The sequence below is a fragment of the Fusarium tjaetaba genome (genome assembly GCF_013396195.1).
Source record: "Fusarium tjaetaba strain NRRL 66243 chromosome Unknown NRRL66243_c0000057, whole genome shotgun sequence".
Taxonomy (NCBI): domain Eukaryota; kingdom Fungi; phylum Ascomycota; class Sordariomycetes; order Hypocreales; family Nectriaceae; genus Fusarium; species Fusarium tjaetaba.
The window spans coordinates 33,292-50,178 of NW_023501253.1; the positions used below are offsets into that span (position 1 = coordinate 33,292).

The 16,887-nt window shown below is 49.5% G+C and overlaps 5 protein-coding genes across 5 annotated transcripts; 1 reads left to right on the plus strand and 4 right to left on the minus strand.

The window, feature by feature from the left end:
* Window positions 1-924: 924 nt before the first annotated feature.
* FTJAE_2735 (ribosome-interacting GTPase 1) lies at window positions 925-2,864 on the minus strand (the record flags this gene model as incomplete). Its single annotated transcript, XM_037348959.1, has 6 exons — window positions 925-944; window positions 1,190-1,310; window positions 1,425-1,671; window positions 1,757-2,147; window positions 2,347-2,629; window positions 2,844-2,864. The coding sequence occupies 6 exons, from the start codon at window positions 2,862-2,864 to the stop codon at window positions 925-927; spliced, it is 1,083 nt and encodes a 360-aa protein (XP_037210128.1).
* Window positions 2,865-3,687: 823 nt separating this feature from the next.
* Window positions 3,688-8,368, minus strand: FTJAE_2736 (nasopharyngeal carcinoma susceptibility LZ16; the record flags this gene model as incomplete). The annotated part of the gene is made up of 3 exons (XM_037348960.1): window positions 3,688-4,242; window positions 4,295-4,521; window positions 4,573-8,368. The coding sequence occupies 3 exons, from the start codon at window positions 8,366-8,368 to the stop codon at window positions 3,688-3,690; spliced, it is 4,578 nt and encodes a 1,525-aa protein (XP_037210129.1).
* A 1,653-nt stretch (window positions 8,369-10,021) lies between these two features.
* Window positions 10,022-10,912, plus strand: FTJAE_2737 (alkylated DNA repair alkB like 6; the record flags this gene model as incomplete). The annotated part of the gene is made up of 3 exons (XM_037348961.1): window positions 10,022-10,180; window positions 10,233-10,473; window positions 10,575-10,912. 3 exons carry the CDS (start codon window positions 10,022-10,024, stop codon window positions 10,910-10,912), a joined length of 738 nt encoding a protein of 245 aa, XP_037210130.1.
* Window positions 10,913-10,935: 23 nt separating this feature from the next.
* FTJAE_2738 (DFG10) lies at window positions 10,936-11,969 on the minus strand (the record flags this gene model as incomplete). The annotated part of the gene is made up of 2 exons (XM_037348962.1): window positions 10,936-11,327; window positions 11,378-11,969. 2 exons carry the CDS (start codon window positions 11,967-11,969, stop codon window positions 10,936-10,938), a joined length of 984 nt encoding a protein of 327 aa, XP_037210131.1.
* A 948-nt stretch (window positions 11,970-12,917) lies between these two features.
* On the minus strand, window positions 12,918-14,885 carry FTJAE_2739 (beta-1 3 exoglucanase; the record flags this gene model as incomplete). The annotated part of the gene is made up of 1 exon (XM_037348963.1): window positions 12,918-14,885. The coding sequence occupies one exon, from the start codon at window positions 14,883-14,885 to the stop codon at window positions 12,918-12,920; it is 1,968 nt and encodes a 655-aa protein (XP_037210132.1).
* Window positions 14,886-16,887: the final 2,002 nt, after the last annotated feature.

Consider the following 16,887-nt stretch of genomic DNA (forward strand, 5'->3'; position numbering starts at 1 on the left):
GCTGATTTATTATCTGTCAGCTCTCTCATGCTACGACAATCGGTATCATAAACCTTGCTCGGGTTTGTTATTGGAAATATCTCCGCTCGGTCAAGCCTTTGTGCATTTCAGCCGCCTGGATGAATGGCAACCCGCCAAGATGTTGTTACTATCCATTAATTGATGATGACTGACTGCCCTTTTATCATCGATAATCATTCATTTTGTTTCATCTTTCGAGCAAACTGATTGCAACTCCTTGTGTACTGGATAGCCAACAATAGTAACTGCCGGGCTTACTTTCTGCTTGCGCGATACCCAATGTTGCTTTTTCTTTTATCCCGGAAAACTAACCCGGACATAGGCTTTCGTATAAAATCCACGTCCGTAGTTACTCCGTTCCGTGTTGCTCTCCATCTTCATCTTAAATCTCGCCCTTCCTTGTTCATCGACGTCTGCCGTTGACCCAAAATTTCTCTCCCCTGCTCTAGACCCATCAACCTACCATGTAAGTGTGCACGCCACTTCTGACTTCCCCCGGAAACTATTGTGCCGATCATTATCGTGCCTGGTCGAGCCAAGTCGATACTTCTTGTCAACCAGACGTGCTCGTAGCCGTGCATCCATTGTCAGCCCTGTTCATATTGAACATTTGTGCTGCTGCTGCTGCTGCTGCTGCTGCTATTGTTGTCGTAGTAGTATTCAGCATCCCATCCATCCCACTCAGGGCTCCCCTGGTCTGTGAAGTTTCCTCCTCTCTCTCTCTCTCTCTCCGTCAGCCACTCGGAGCTAAATCAGAGTCGCAAAGTGGTGGCTGGCTGGCATGGCTGCAGTAACAGTCTGATGCGAAGCGGCGGTCCAAGCTATCTGGCAATGTCTCGCTCGCTCTCCAAGCCTCTGGCGTTGCCGCAGGATCATCCCCTTCAATCTCTCCAAGGTTTCTCTTCATCGCTTGACAATAGTTACTGTTACAATGGTTAGCGTTGCTCTGAGCTTGATACAATGCAACCCTGGCCGCCTTGGTGCAACGGATCAGACTGAGACTGGGATCATGGGCGCCCTGGCTCATCAACGAAGCAAGATCCCAACTGCATCGGGTAGATCAAGCTCACTGCGGCCTAACTAAGTACTTGTCTCCCCCATTCTCAATCTGTCTTTAGGCTGCTGCTGGGGTCGAGGGTTGTTGTCGGAGACTCCGGGGGTAACCTACCAACATCTTCATCACACAGTTCGTGAGCCAGGCCAACGCGTTGAGGCTGATGCTTGACTGACTTGCCATAAACGATGGCCGTCTTGAACACCTCCGTAATGCTTCGGTGAATGGCGTTACACTATGTGGTGGTAGCTCGATTAGCAATCCAGGATTCCTAATTTGGATTTTGGGCATGAGGCTCCGCAGTGGACGGCCAAAAGGGCGCCCGCCACATGAAACTGATCTGACTTACGAAATCTTCGACAGTGCAGCGCGTAGATCGGAGCACAACAGGCTGAGAGTAATCAGGCTGCTTGCCCTTGGGCTTTGTGTACACGCGGACAAGGTTTAGCTTGTCCCACATGGCCTCCATCAGCTCATCAATGTTCCATCCATGCTCGGAACTGATGGGGACAGCATTGGGAATTCGATAGAGAAGGTCAAGCTCCTCAATGCTGATGGAATCAATCTTGTTCAGGCAGTAGACAACTGGGATATAACTGAAGAGTTGGATAGTTAGCAAACTAAAATAATCTCGACTTTGAAAGCAGCTGTGTTTGCCACACTTCTACACTTCAGCCTTACCTTCTGCTCTTTGCCTCAAGAACGTCGATCAGGTCATCAACGGTAGCGTCACACCGGATTGTAATGTCCGCAGAATTGATGCGATATTCGCTCATGACAGCCTTAATCTCGCCGTGGTCGATATGTGTCAGGGGTACGGTGCTGGTGATATTGAGGCCACCCTTGTCCTTCTTCCTGAAGGTGATGTTGGGGGGTTCCTTATTGATGCGGATTCCGAAACCCTCGAGTTCCGCCTCAATCACCCGCTTATCCGTCAGAGGCTTATTGACATCCAGCACAATGAAGATCAGATGGCATGTCTTAGCGACGGCGATGACTTGTCGACCTCGACCTCGACCATCCTTGGCACCCTCAATGATACCAGGAAGGTCAATAATCTGCAAGGGGGCACCTGGAGAAATCCATGTCAGCCACGATGTTTGATGCACAAAGGAGCCGCCTTCTGATGATGATGGTGGTGGTGGTGGTGGAATTGGAGATTGGGCATCAAGCCGAGAACAAGAAAATAGCCGCGCCGCACCGCATCCGGTGATCGAAGTTGAGGTGGGGATGGAGAAGGCGAGAGGGGAGGGATATCACAAACGACTAACCATTATAGACAACTTGACCAGGCACAGAGGTCAAGGTGGTGAATTCGTAGGCGGCAGCCTCCGAGTGTTGGCCTGTGAGTCTGCTCATGAGCGTACTCTTGCCCACTGAAGGGAAGCCGATGAAGCCAATACTGGCTACGCCTGTTCTGGCCACATCGAAACCAGCACCTCCGCCACCACCTCCGCCGCTGGGAGTCAACAGTTCGCGCTTGAGCTTGGCCAGCTTGGCCTTGAGCTGACCCAAATGGTAAGAAGTCGCCTTGTTCTTCTGGGTTTTGGCCATCTGGTTACACATGTCAGAGCTGATCCCGGCTATCTATACGATAAAGAGCCCCCCATCTTGGGTTTTCGACAATCATCTTCTCCGATGGCATCCTTTACGGAAGGGTTCGATTGGAATATCACGTACTTCGGCCTCAATATCTTTGATCTGGTAGGGGAACCGGGGTTAGCCAAATCGTGGCAGGCATAGTCTTTCTGGTGGGAGAGCTACATACCTTGTCCACCGTGGTCGCCATGATTACGGTTGCAGTTACAGAAGCTGTCTCGAGTCGATATTCGGTTGTTGTCTGGCCTCAGATCTTGGGTTCGTGGCCCAATTCGTTGTGTAAAAGCACTTTTGGTGATAAATTGCAAAGAAAGTTGAAAATGGCGGGGCACGACAGAAAAACCTGCTCCACACCTACGTCAGCCAGTTTGGCCCTCACACAGCCAATCACATAGGTAATTGACTTATTAGTACTTAGTTGTCTCCACCATTTACATACCTAGTATGTTGAAAGCTCAAGTCAGTACCGTATCAGCGACCTAATAAGGCACTTGGGTTTTGAGGGAATGGGATGGATTAGTCAATCGACATTCTTCTCACACAATAAAAATGGCTTGGTTTTTGGTGTTTTTAAAAAGTTTTGTTGATTGTTGCGTATCAGCCTGTCAGATGCAGTGGCCAGAGTCTGTCTACCAACAAGACAAGACAAGACTTTACCCCGAGTAACCCTCCGCTTGCTTCTCTATAAAGATACCAGTCATGCTTCGTTCATAACAGCAACAACGCAATACACCTTGCACACCTCCCGACGTTATTTGCTAATCTTTCAAAGATAATCATCCAACCGGCCGCTGGCCAACTCTTTGTGCAATAGGCCTGTATAGTATTCCGATCCAATGCTCATGAGGAAAACTTTACCATCTAACAACCATCCCCAGTTATTGAGAAAAATAACAATCCATACAATAGCCCTACACTGTCTCTGCGCCACCCATGATCATTATGCTAACAAAGAAAACTCGGCGCAATAATGTAACAAAGTATGTTCAGCTGCTTGTTGGAGACATTAACTGTCAGTGGGCTGGGTTTCCGTTCGTGTTCCCGTTGATGCCATTTACAAGAGTCTCGTGCCCAGCATTCGACATCGTCAAGCTTTCTGAAGTCAAACCAGGTGTCAAAGCTTTGATCATCCCATTTATAGGGGGTCCTCCCGACGTCATTGATTTCTGGCTCATTGGTGATGAATGAATGCCATTGACAAGAGGCGGGCTGAGGTGACCGTTGACGAGATGCTCTAGACCTTGTTCGAGGCATATTCTAGTATAATCTGGGTCGTCTGGCAGCACTTGCACCAGTCCGCGTCGAGGGACTTTCTTGTCGAGAAAAGGCGTACTGCTTGTTTGTGCGAGTTGGGGTTTATCCTCGCCAACGAAAACGCCATTTTGATAGTACTTGCATCGTGGAGCAAGTCTGTTGTACCGAGCAGAATCCGGATCCTGCTTCCACTTCTGACATGTTCCCCATCCCCGGCTTTGTGCTTCTGTCTCCAGAAGTTCCCGGTATTCAACTTCGAGACGAATATTACGAAGATGTGGTATGTTGGGGACAGTATACATAAGATCCGACACCTGATCATGTTAGCTTTTCGCATTTTTGCATATTTGAGTGGCTGGTAGTCACCTTAACAAAGAACATGTCCATATTGAGGAATTTCTCCCAAGCCTCTGCTTTTAGTCGTTGCTTCATCACATAACCTAATTCGGAGGGATCCTCGTCACCGTAGTATTCGGGGAGTTGTCGACCGAGATCCCACAGCCTGTCATCGAGAAGAGAGTAAAGACGCCATTCAACGCGCCACAAAGACAACTTTGCTAGTTCAGTCACAGGAGCCCGTTCCCAAGCAGTATCTATGAAAAATAATCAGTGGCTACCCCAATAAGTTTGATTAATGGACTTACACCGGGAGAGGTCAAGATCCTTCTCGCCAAGAAGGAGAGCTACATGTGTGTTAAGTACCCACTGCTCACGACCTTCGGCTGTGCCATTAGCTTCGTGTCGAATTGTGTCGTATCGGCAGCCTTGAATCCGCTTGAATTTCTCGGCAAGGACCGGAAGCTTGGGGTTGGGACATGTATCGAACCATCGTAGGAGGGGAGGCAGTTTATCGAGGCGGATGCGTTCTTGCTCCTCACGGAACCGTCGCTGTTCAGCTTCGCGTGCCGCTCGTTTGCGTTCCATATCCTCACGATGCGCACGTTCTCGTCGCTCACGTTCTTTACGCTCTTCTTCCTCGCGTTGACGGCGAGCTTCCTCGGCGGCTTCTCGCTCGAGTTGCTCACGATGCAGCCTCTCCTCTTCCTCTCGCTGTTTCTGCTCCTCCTCCTCCTTCTTCTTTCTCTCTTCTTCGATGCGTTGCTTTTCTGCCTCTTCTCGACGTGCCATCTCCTCGGCTTCGCGCCGTTGCTTCTTCTCCTCCTCCTCTCGTCGCTGGCGCTCTTCTTCCTCCTTGCGTTTGCGCTCGGCTTCACGCTCCTCTAATTCCTTTTGCAGTCTCTCCTCTTCGGCAGCCTCCTCCTTTCGCTTCTTTTCCTCTTCCTCTTCACGCTTCCTCACGGCTTCAGCCTCAGCTCGCTTGCGTTCTTCTTCTTTCTTGCGTGCTTCATGCTTCTTCCGAAGCTCGTCCTTCTTCTTGGCTTCCTCATCGGCTTGCTTTTGCTTCTCTTGTTCGGCTTCCTTAGCTCGAGCCGCTTGCAGTTCCGACTCAGACACAGCCTTGATAGAATCGGCGTCTTTCATCTCCACGTCAGTCTCCTCTGACTTGACATGAATCTGTTTTTCGACACTACTGGCCCGGTCGGTGTCTGTACGGTGAGAGTCAGCGCGCCTATCGCGTTTCTCCTCATCGTGCTTTTTATGACTAGGTTTTGAGGATGGTTTAGAAGAGTCTTGAAGATTGCTGGATTTTCGAGGTCTCTCGTCAGATGATAAAGGTTGTTTGGGCCGTTTCTCCTTTGTCTCGCTATCGAGTCGTCGTCGCTTAGGTGGAACCTCACTATCGTCCTTGTCACCATTACTGGGTCGGTCAGGTGTGATGCTGGCACGATGTCTCTTAGCCGACCCATCGCCAGACACCGACAAGCGATCCCGGGATTCGTCTCTTTTGAGAGCCTTGGTACGATCATAGTACTTTTCGGATAGTTTCTCGACTCTGTTCTTTTCGTGTTTGTCGCCTGACTCCTCATGCCTCGACTCATGGGGGCTACTTGGGTGATCTTTAAAAGATGAAGCGTTCGAAGCCATACTGGCGCGACGTTGCCGCTCTCGTTCCCCTCGAAGCTCCCCCTTGGACACAAGCTTCCTCCTCGGTTTATGTGTTTCCCCATCTGACGATACGCCGGCAGCATCTGAATCAGCATGTTTAGCTTTGAGCTGTTTCTGCGAGATAGTCGGGGATTGTTCGCGGTCTGAGATATTAATCGACGGGACGGGATCATCTTTACGGGGTCGTCCTGGGCCACGCTTTGAACCCTCATCTCCCTGGTTTGTAATAGAATTCGACCTTCGTTTCTCTTTTGGGCTGGTAAGCTTGGAGGTGCTTGACTTCTTCTTTGGCTCGGGACTAGAGAGGCTCCTTTTATGTTGTCTGGCCTCCTCCTTTGCTCGTCGGGCACGCAAAGCTTCGTCTTGTTGTTCCTGGCGAGAATTTGTCTTCTTTCCGCTCCTCTTAAACTCATCGTAGGCGTTCTTCAGCATATGCTCTTCGTCCTTCCAGTTTGGACCAGCCCGGTGTCGGGCAATCTCGTAGTATGTTTCTCCTCTGTACCTTCGTGTGGGATCGAATCCAGCTTGTTCCAAAAGTAACTCTATGACTTTGATATTCTCTTGCCCAATTGCTGCTAGTATTGGCGTCGCGAATTCGGGCTGAGCGTTGAAAATAGGTCGGGGATCAGGATTAGCGCCTCCGAGGCCTAGGAGTAGCTGAATCACCAAGTCATGGCCACCTCGAGCCGCAGCAACCATAGCAGCGGGGTCATTACATCCTTCCTTTACCTGCAAGATGCGTGCGACAGTTTCCTCATCTCCTCGCCCCGCAGCCTGTCGAAGTGTCTTGTCATCGAGGGGCATATACAATAGATCGTTTCTCGTCTTTGTTGCGCGCATATTTCCTGTTCTTCGACTTGTTCCGGAATTTGTAGCCGGGGAATGGCGTGGGCTATCAGGCGCATGCGAGTCCCTCGTATCTTGATCTTGGTGGGAGTGATGTTCTTCTGAAGTGCGCCTCCGATCTCCTGCTCGCTTCCTTGCAGCCATGAGTGCGGCTCGAATCTCCTCGGCGTTATCTGTTTCGCCGCTCACCCGATCGATTGGCTCTTCCCCGTTCACGTTGGCCTTTCTAGGATTGACGCCTGCGTCTAGTAGTAACTTGACAACGCCCAGATGGCCGTTGTCGACCGCATCGAGAAGTGGTGTGTCCTTGTCGTAATTAACACAATCCAAATTGCATCCAGCGTCGATCAGAAGTTTGACGATGTCTTCGCATCCATTGATTGCTGCAATCTGAAGAGGTGTGTTTCCCGCGTAGTCAGCTACATTCAGATCTTCAGGTCTCTCAGTAAGACGTGTCTTGGCCCCTTCGTACTCTCCTCGAGCACAGGCGCGAGCAAGTAATGTCTGACCGTGGGCATCGAGATGCTTCTTATGAGGAGCCATCCTTGCAGGGGAGGCATTTGTGTCGGCGGCAGCCGTCGCCAGATTACGTAGTTTAGAACTGCGAGGATGGGGACTGCCACTCGCTGATGAGTCGTCAGAGTGATAGTCAGTGGCGTGCAACGGGGGAGGCAGTCGCCTCTTCTTGTGGCCGAGGCCGTTGGAGGAATAGGCAGGTAACTGGGAGGATGCACTCCTTCGGTGAGATCGAGCCTGTGGTGAGATGGATCGGTTCTGTGAATCATGGTGTGACTTTGCTGAGAGAGGCTTGTGCTCCTTCTGCGGACGACCTGAATCGATGCTAGCGCTAGTCGTTCGTTGCCGCCTGACTTTGCGGCTCTCGCCTTCGTCGTCGGACTCGACTTTGAGACTCTTGCGCTTATGTGATGCCGTGTTTTCACCCGATTTCAACTTCTCGCGAATAGACTTGGCGGGTCGGGGATGGGAATGTTCAGAGTCGGAAGATGAATGCGTGTCATCCGCAAATCGGCGACGCTGTTGCTGCCGGTGATGGGGTGGAGACGCTGGTGCAGAGCTCAAGCCACTGGAGGCAGCTGCATCTTTACCCCGTGACAGCTTCTCGCGTTCGATGTGGGCCGACGAAATGCGCTTCTTCTTGATAGGGTCACCGCGAGCGTGGATTGACGACGAACTCTTTTCAAGCTCTGGACGATAACCAGCAGCCTTGATTGAAGATTTGGGTGCGTCGCCATCGTTATCACCATCGGCATCACCGTCGCTCCTGTCCTCCTGTCTTACCTTCCGCGCCTTTGAAGGGGAATGGCCATCCTTGCCAGGCAATACAATGGTTTCGGCGTCTGAATCGCGGTCTTCCAACGCATCTTGGTCGACAGCAGATGAAGAATTCGCATTCCGTCGTGTGTCTTTATCCTTGTCTTTTTCCTTCTCCTTGTCAACAGGCTCAGAAGGCTTGGGGCTTACTGGCGGCGGAGTCGACTTTGAAGTGTCGGGTTTCGAGTCAGGCCGCTGAGGTGTGTCGCCAGCAGGCCTCGTCTGGTCGGACTGGGCAGCATTCTGCGCATCCATGACATTTACCTGCGAGGACGACTAGCGACTACCACCATTCTGGTGATGATGGTATAGGCAGAAGTTGAAGGGGCGATGGACTCGCGCTGGCGTTGATGCCTATGAACTTAGCCAAGAGGAAAAGCAACGGTCGGGCGCGAGAACGACAAAAACCGAAGAGGCGAATAAGAGCGCAGTCAACCAGGAGAGGTAATGCGGGGGCAAAAAGAAAGAAGAAGAAAAACAAGGCTACGCGAAAAGGCGAAGGATTGATTCGTAGGGGCGATTTGGAGTGTCTGGAAATTGGGCGGTCGGAGGCGTTGAGCAATAGAATACGGTATGTGAGTAAAGGTGAAGAAGAGAGAGAGCGAGCGAGTGAGTGAGTGAGTGAGAGTGATTGGTTTCGGATTGGAGATAGAATTGGGAGTGGGAGTGGAGTTGGTTAGATTAAGCCCGGTTGAGTTTAAGTCCAATAGAAGTTGAGATTGTATTCATCGGTTTAGAAGGGGAGATGGATAGTGAATTGCAGGCACCTAGCCTGGGCTGAGTCTGACCAGAAAGCCTGTTTATGGGGATAGCTACGGTGTACGGAGTAATAATGGTGGTTTTAGGAGAATGAATGATGATGGACCACGGCGTCTTTGGGCGGGCCTTTTACCCAGATTGAGATTGAAACGGGGTTAACGGGAGGATGAGTGCGAAGTGGAAGAGAAGAGTGGAAGAATTGGATTTGGAAACTCCAAAGCAAATGCCCGAGCAAGGCTCCCGGCCTCCAAGATGTATTATGATTGGCTGAGTCTCATTTCGTACTTGTACTGTACTGTCTTTTAGTCTTATCCGGTCAGGCATAAAGACCCAGACCGCAATTTGAACTAGCACAGTCAAAAAGAACCGACTGGCTTTATTTAATTTAAATATGACAGGAAATAGATACGCTTTTCTTTCAAACCGTGCGACATGTATATTGAGTCTATGCGTAGTGTACCTAATACGAAGCAACTCTCTTGCTCGGGCTCTCATGTTAAGGACATTGGTACCTATAACAGTGTCAGTACGTTAGTAAGGTACCTACTTTGCATCCAATGCAATTAACCATCCACTTACCATAAAGGCAAGGAACCCAAGGTAGACAGACACCTATTGTAGTTTAGCTTGTTCCCCCCTGCAGTAAGGAAACTCCAAGATGACACCTTGATACGATTGACTTATGTACGGATACCAGTAAAGACTTGCAACGTTAGCCTGCTGGATCAGTAGCGCATAATGTTGAATCCCTCTTCATAATTTTACTCGCTCGGGATTGACTGCCTGGGTTATAGATTCCGTTGTCTTGTTTATGCTACCCACCTTGTGACTATGTCTCTGGGCAATCAATATTTCGTATTTATCCAAGGTTCCGTGTATGGAGTCTTTACTCAAGCTAAGGTACTTACTTACCTTAGTACCTAGTAGGCTTTTGGTTTCATCAGTCCCTGTGCCCCATATTTAACTGTACCGGGGATCTCCACTGTCTCTGCCTGGATGCAACTTCAACCACTAACAATTCTCTCCCTCGCTGATCTTGGACCTAGCACAACATCAAGCTCTCGACGTGTGGTGGAATCACATCACAGCTCATCGAAGTCAAAGAATCGCACCTGACCTTTTACGTGCTGTAATGACAAGAAGATCGTGATGGATTCCTCAAGCTCTGCCTTACCGAGCACGGATAAAGACGATGTCTTCTTACTGCCTCCTTCTCTGCAACACGCCAGGATTAACACTCTACCAGAGGCGGCGTACTATATTCCTAACTTCATAACCGAGCAAGAAGAACAGAACATTTTGGACAAGGTTGGCATCCAGTAATACAAATAATAGCCGAGCACGACTCAACCATCTCTAGATATCAAGCGCTCCCAAACCCAGGTGGAAACAGCTTACAAAACGACGTCTTCAGACCTGGCCTTCGGATCTCGTCAACAACAAACTCCTTGAAGCTCCCCTCCCTCTCTGGCTTCAAGACCCAGTCATATCCCGTCTGCTCTCGATGCCATCCCATGACTCCTCATCAGCCAACATATTCGAAAGAAGTCCTCACAAGAAGCCGAACCATGTCCTCATCAATGAGTATCCACCTGGTATTGGTATCATGCCACATAAGTTGAGTATTCACCAAGCGATACACCCTCTTTTCTCTTTCGTACTTATACCATACAGGATGGTGCAGCATACTGGCCGGTTGTAGCCACCGTCAGCCTTGGAGCTAGCTTATGCCTGAACCTGCATCGCAGCAAGGAGGACGGCGCTCTTGATCCCGGACCTGCTTGGAGAATCCTCCAGGAACCCCGTAGTTTACTCATTACAACTAGCGAGCTGTATACCGACTATCTCCATGGGATTGCTGATATCGAAGAAGATGTTGACTTGAGTGCCGAAACTGTTTCCAACTGGGATCTGCTCGGTTCTCCTGATGTATACGCCAACGGCCGGAATATTCGTCAAACTCGCACAAGCCTGACTTATCGAGATGTTCTTCAGGTATCAAAAGTCGCGAACAAGCTCGGCATTTTCCTCAAACGATAAAAGATTCGGGTGTGACTAGAAAGCTAGTAGACAGGTGGGATCATGATCCATCGGTCGGCTACTTTGTCGGAGCCGAACTTGTTCTCATACCATGCTTTTGTGCCCTTTGCCGTCGCGCCCAGGTTCACGGCCACAAACGCCACAGCAGTCAGTATGCTCTTGTTGAATAGCTCGCCTGGAGGCGCAGCGATCCAGGCAATTGCAAGATACAGAATGCACTCGGCAGTATAGTGAGGGCAAATGAGATATTTGAACCACCCTTCTGTTGGAAGTGTGTACTTCTTGAGGCTGGCCAGATGTCTGTGGCATTGATTCTGCTTGAAGTATGCAACGGAATAGAATAGGACAGCTGATAGCAACCTCCGTGGGATTTCAAGAGACTGGTTAGGAGAATCCCAACATGACAAAATTGCACCTATGACTTGTCAGTGTCTGGTGGCCAATTGTGGCGGGTTTGTAGCGTACCGGAACCCTCGATCCAGACAGCGAGGCTTATAATGGCATAGAATGCAATACCGAGTGCCCAATGAATGAACCACATGGGTGACGAGCCTGGCTTGAATACAAACAGGCTCTCGTATAAACGCCTTGAGCCCTGCAACGCCATGAGCAGCCATGCGATATATATTTGCTCTAGGCTCATCGATGATCTGCCAGCCCTGTCCTGCCAAGTAGCAATACTCCTCAACACCGATCCCCTCGTCAGGTATTGCCAAGCCCAGAAGCCTGACAGAGATACTGAGGTGATGTAAAAGTGCATGAACCACGAGTGAGGCACTTGTCCATATTCTGTTAGGTTTTTCAAGAATGATCTCAATCCTGCGAAGTTTTGCTTTTCATCGTCTCCTTTCTTGCTCTTAGACTTTCCATCTTTAGGTCTTCGAGGACCATAGTCCATCATAGCCTTACGGACATCTTGGGGGAGAATCTGTAGAGCTAAAACGAGAGCGGCAGAAAGTGTGAAGAAACTCTGGCACCATTGAGCTGGAGATAATGTTGATAACAGATCTACCACTTTATTCAGAATCTCCTCCATTACCTTTTGTGGTATTTTCATGTCGCTGATATTTCTGAACTGGAAGGACAAGGTGAGGTTCTTCAAAATACGTTTGTTGGGTCTTGGCTTAAGTTGGAACCTTTCCCTGGCGCGTGTTTTGTACAGTATCAATTTCTCCGAGGTATGTGTTATACACTGTGCATGTATCTCACGTCGGATATACCTCAGCAGCTCAGGTACTTATCTTCAGTAAGGTAGTTCTCATTGTTGCTCCATTACTCTATATCATAAACCGGGGGTGAAGCCATATTATGAAGTAATACGTCAATGGTTGATTCGTTCCCTGTTTAGATTTTGCTTTGGTCTTTGAATTCTAAGCTGAGGTCGAACATATCCAGTTTTCAAAACAATGATGTCGACACGGAATGAAAAAGTTATTCAACCGAGAAGTGCTTCTTGTTCCGGAGGCAATATAGAGAAACCTATTTGTTCTCGAGGGTGCAGTTTCAGTCAATTTAGTATGACACCAACGATGAGTGGCCCTCAGAAATTGTCACAGTTTACCCTAGAGAGACGAAAATTGAGCTTCACAGATTTTTGGGTGAGAGAGTGCTATAAGTTACCTCTGACATCCTATTCTATACCCAAAGGACACTTATCCACTTCATCAAGTTATGGCAAGAGTAGCCTCTTAATTCAGACATACAGACTCTTAAAGCTTGTGACAATGGAGATGCCGAGCACAGAGATAGAATTTCGCTGAGAGTTATAATCAAGTTCACAAAAGTAAGGAGAAGAGAGGGGGTTGGCATATCAAAACGAAGCAGCTTCTGTTTAGCGAACGATAGTCCAATCAATAAAATGACAACCAAGCGAGTGTATGTGGAAACAGCAGTAAACACCAACCCGAAAAGCAAACCATATTTCCCATCCCATGCTCAAACCCAAACACCGCCACCGCTTTTGGCCACCAATATCCGAAACTCCAGATCACTGAGCGAACATCCCTTACAAACCAGAGCCGAAGTTCTGGCAGCGGCTGCTGAAATTGACATTGGCGTTCTCCCAGAGACAGTCAGCATACTGGATGGAGCACTTATTCTGAGCGCTCTGCCACTGGTCGTTACCGAATAGGTTGAAGAAGCGAGGCTCGATACCAGACTTCTCGAGTCCACGCTTGTGGAAGTGGGTGTGAGATCGCTTGTCGAAGTAGTTGCTGCTATCACTGCGAGTGTTAAGCTTCTTGCAGCTCTGGACATAGGTACCGACACAAGCGTTGTACTGAGCCTTGCAGGCGTCGGCGCAAGCGCTGGACTGCTGGTTGCGGCGATAAGAGGAGCAAGAATTGGAGTTGGTATTGGTGTAAAGCTTGAAGGGGTTCTGAGAAAAGTCGCTCTTCAAGTCGTTACAGGCAACAAGAGGCAGCTCAATGCCACCGACAGGGTTGCCGGGACCATAGCCCCAGATGTTGGAGCTGGGCTGCTGGCAAATGTTGGTGGGCTGAGGAGCACAAGAGGTGGCAGCAGCCGAAGAAGTCGTGGAAGTGCTGGTGACGGCGCAGGGATAGACGCTGGTAGTAGTCGAGGCACTGTTTCCGCCAGTGGGAGCGTTGTTCTTAATGCAGCCAAGCTTGTTGCAGCTACGACCACGGGAGCAAGAAGAAGCACAGTAGCCCTGGACACCATCACACCACTTAGAGAAGTCGAAGCAGTTCAGAGCGCCGGGCCAGCCAGCGTTCTGGAAGCAAGCAGCAATGTTCTTGGCGCAGTTATTGTAGGCGGTCTGGCAACTGTTTTGATCCTGGAAGTCAGGGACAGACGGCGCACACCAGTTACCACACTTGTACTCGCAGGTGTTGGGTACGACAACGGTGGAGGTACACATAGCAGGACCAGTAGTGGTGCTGCAGGATGTAGTGGAAGGCTTGTTGGTGGTAGACTGGCCATTGCCGTTGGTGGAAGAAGGACCAGAGGGACCAGAGGGACCAGAAGGCTGACCCGTGGTAGAAGACTGTCCATTTCCAGTAGTGCTGGTTAAAGTGCTCAATGTTGTGGAAGAGCTGGTGACAATCGATACGGAGCTAACGATAGGAATGGTGCTTGAAGAACTAGATGTAGCAACACTTGAGGTAGTAGCGGAAGTGGTAGAGGTAGATGGCCAGAGAGAAACGGAAGCCGAGGCAGAGGCAGAGTTGCTAGGCTTCCAGCCACATGGCTGAAGAGACAGCAGATCCTCAGCAACGTAGACACTCAAACGACTAGGTCCACCGCAGAGCAGGGTATTGTCACCATTGCAAGGAACGTTGCAGTCACCAACATCTGCCTTGACCGTGTCGTTGGCCAGGACGTTACCGCAGTAGCATTCACCACCATATTCAAGACCAGCAAAAGGGAAGCCCTGGTCAGCGCAGGCAGTCAAGCAAGTGGTGGGGGTCATCTGAGAACCATCAATATCCATGGGCCATGTCAGAGCGCGGCCCTTGGAGGAGTTGTCAGTGTAGCAACCGTTGGGCTTATAACCGGCGATAGACTGGACAGCTCCTTGGAGTTGAGTAACAACTCCTCCAAGGTTGGTGAGCTTGAAAGTGGGATCCTGCCAGATGGAGAAGGCATTGTCACTGCCGCAAGTTTCGGTTTTATCACCGGTGCAAGGATAGTTGCACTGGCTATCAGGAAGCTGAATGCCACCAACGGTGGAACCACAGTAACAGACACCATAGTACTTGAGACCAGCGTACCGGAAGCCGTTACCCTTGCACTCGGCAACACACTTCTCGACAGTCATGTTGTACTGGTTCTGACCGGAGCGGTAGATGAGTGCACCACCCATATGACCCTCAACACCATCCATGTAACATCCAGATGAAACATAGGGCTGAAAAGGGTCAAGACAAGGTGGGTAGTCGATGTGGGTGGCTTGGGCCATGCCAGCCAAGGCGATAGTCGCACCAGCGACAATGGTTCTAAAAGAGAACATGGTTTTGTTGTTGTTATCAAATGAGAGGATAGAAAGTTGCAAATAGCTGTCGAGGCTGTTGTAAGTGAGATCGGGTATCCGGTGCCTCAGTGTCGTTGCAAGCAGTCTTGATGTTTAAAGAGAGTGGCGCCCCAGGGCAAATACAAGAAAGAATGTGATCCGAAGAAGAGAGTGTGAGAGTAAGCTGATTGCTTGAGAAGTTGCTGTTGGATGATGAGAAAAGCCTGGTTATGAAACGGGGGTTTCGAAGATATTTATCCTTTGCGATGTTTCCATAACTGCCAAAGCAAAATCTCCTCGCCTCTCGATCAGCTTAACAGACTCAGCCATGTCAGCCATAGACTCAGGAACCGGAAGCCCCGTACCCATCCAAAATGCCACAAATCTACTGAATAACATCATGATGCGAAAGACGCCAGTGGACACCGATGAGCTCGTGGCACAACAAGAACAATCCTTCCCAAAGCAGGAGTCGTAGACAGACGCCACTAAGCGCCTAACACACGCCAAACTCGAAGGTAGTATCAATCGGCCAGTTCTGCTAAGGATGAGACTATTTCAACAGCTCAGACGGATAAGTTCCTCGTTCGCTGATTCGGGCGTAGATCGAGAAGTGGACGAGTTGAGTCCCTTATAGTGAATTGATCTTTTGAGTTTAGTGGGTAGAGTGAGAGACGAAGAGGCGCAGGAGGCCGATTTTACGACAATCACTGGGGCGTAACAGACTTCCAGAGGTGAATCTTGATACACGTGGGGACGCCAAGGGTCCAGACGTGACCGATGGCGGCCGGCTCTCGGAATGGATTTGGAGGCGTTAAGGGGCCTGTAGCTCTCCCGCCTGTTCCTGCAGCTTCTGATGCAGGTACAATGGAGGTCTAGGTCCTAGTTGAAGAGTCAGTAATGAGGCGAGGCCGAGTATTGCCCACTCATACCACCTGTGACCATGAAGGTGTTGACACAGATCCCGAATTCCCATAAACTTGTAACACGTCAATCTTGAGTGACAGAACATGTAGAGTCTAACATGAATAGAGCAGGAGTCCTGGCAGAATCTCCAAGGGGTGTATCTTGAGAAGATTCTAGTTTGTCCCTGTGGGAAATTTCCATCCCCCAAACCAGATAAAACTGGATCTACAACAAGGTCATATTCCAAATCCCCCAATAAAGCTTTGCTTTTCGATCGGATCCACGATGGAGGACAAACACCACAATAGTGGTATCGTGGCTCTGGCCCAGCATACCTGTGGCTAGCTGGTTCTTCATGTGGGTTCAGCACTTGCTGGTGTTGTGTTGGTCGATCATATTCGCACAACAGGCCTCTTCAGCGCTACTAGCCTTTGCTATGTAAAGCCACAATTGGATCCTAATCCATTTTTGATTGCCAGAAGATCCATGTCGTGAGAGTCTAGATGGCTGAGGTCCGGTCTGGCCGTCCTCTCTGATCGCCGGATTTGGCCAAGATGGAAGGATATTGAACAGCTCTAGTTTGGCAGCATCAGGGAACGATCTTGTTTAGTCGTTCAGCCACGAGAGGGCTGAACATACCATTAATTTTCCAGTTACAGGAAAAGCAAGAAGAAAGAAAAAAAACCATTGGTGTCTGGTATTGTACAGAAAAAACTTGTCAATCGTGAAGTTGAAGTTGGTTGCTCCCAGTACTAGTTAGTTTGCACGTGATCGTTGAAGACATGACTAGATACCTCAAACTACAGGTATCACCGACCGACGACCTGGGTGACAAACGCAGACCGCAGAACATTAAAACTTGCAAGTAAAAGTGTTCAAAGAGATTAGATAATAAGTCAGGGCTCACGTTAGTATCCAAAATTGCCGGAGTTCTTGAGTCTATTCGATCACACCCACCACTTGTGATGATCATTCGACTTTCTTCCATTGGCAAACAGCCTGACGCCTCATGAGAGCACCACTACCGTCTGCACCTCGTATAAACTTTGCTGATCACGTTCAACAAGTCTCCATTAGTGAAACCTCGGAGCTGTTA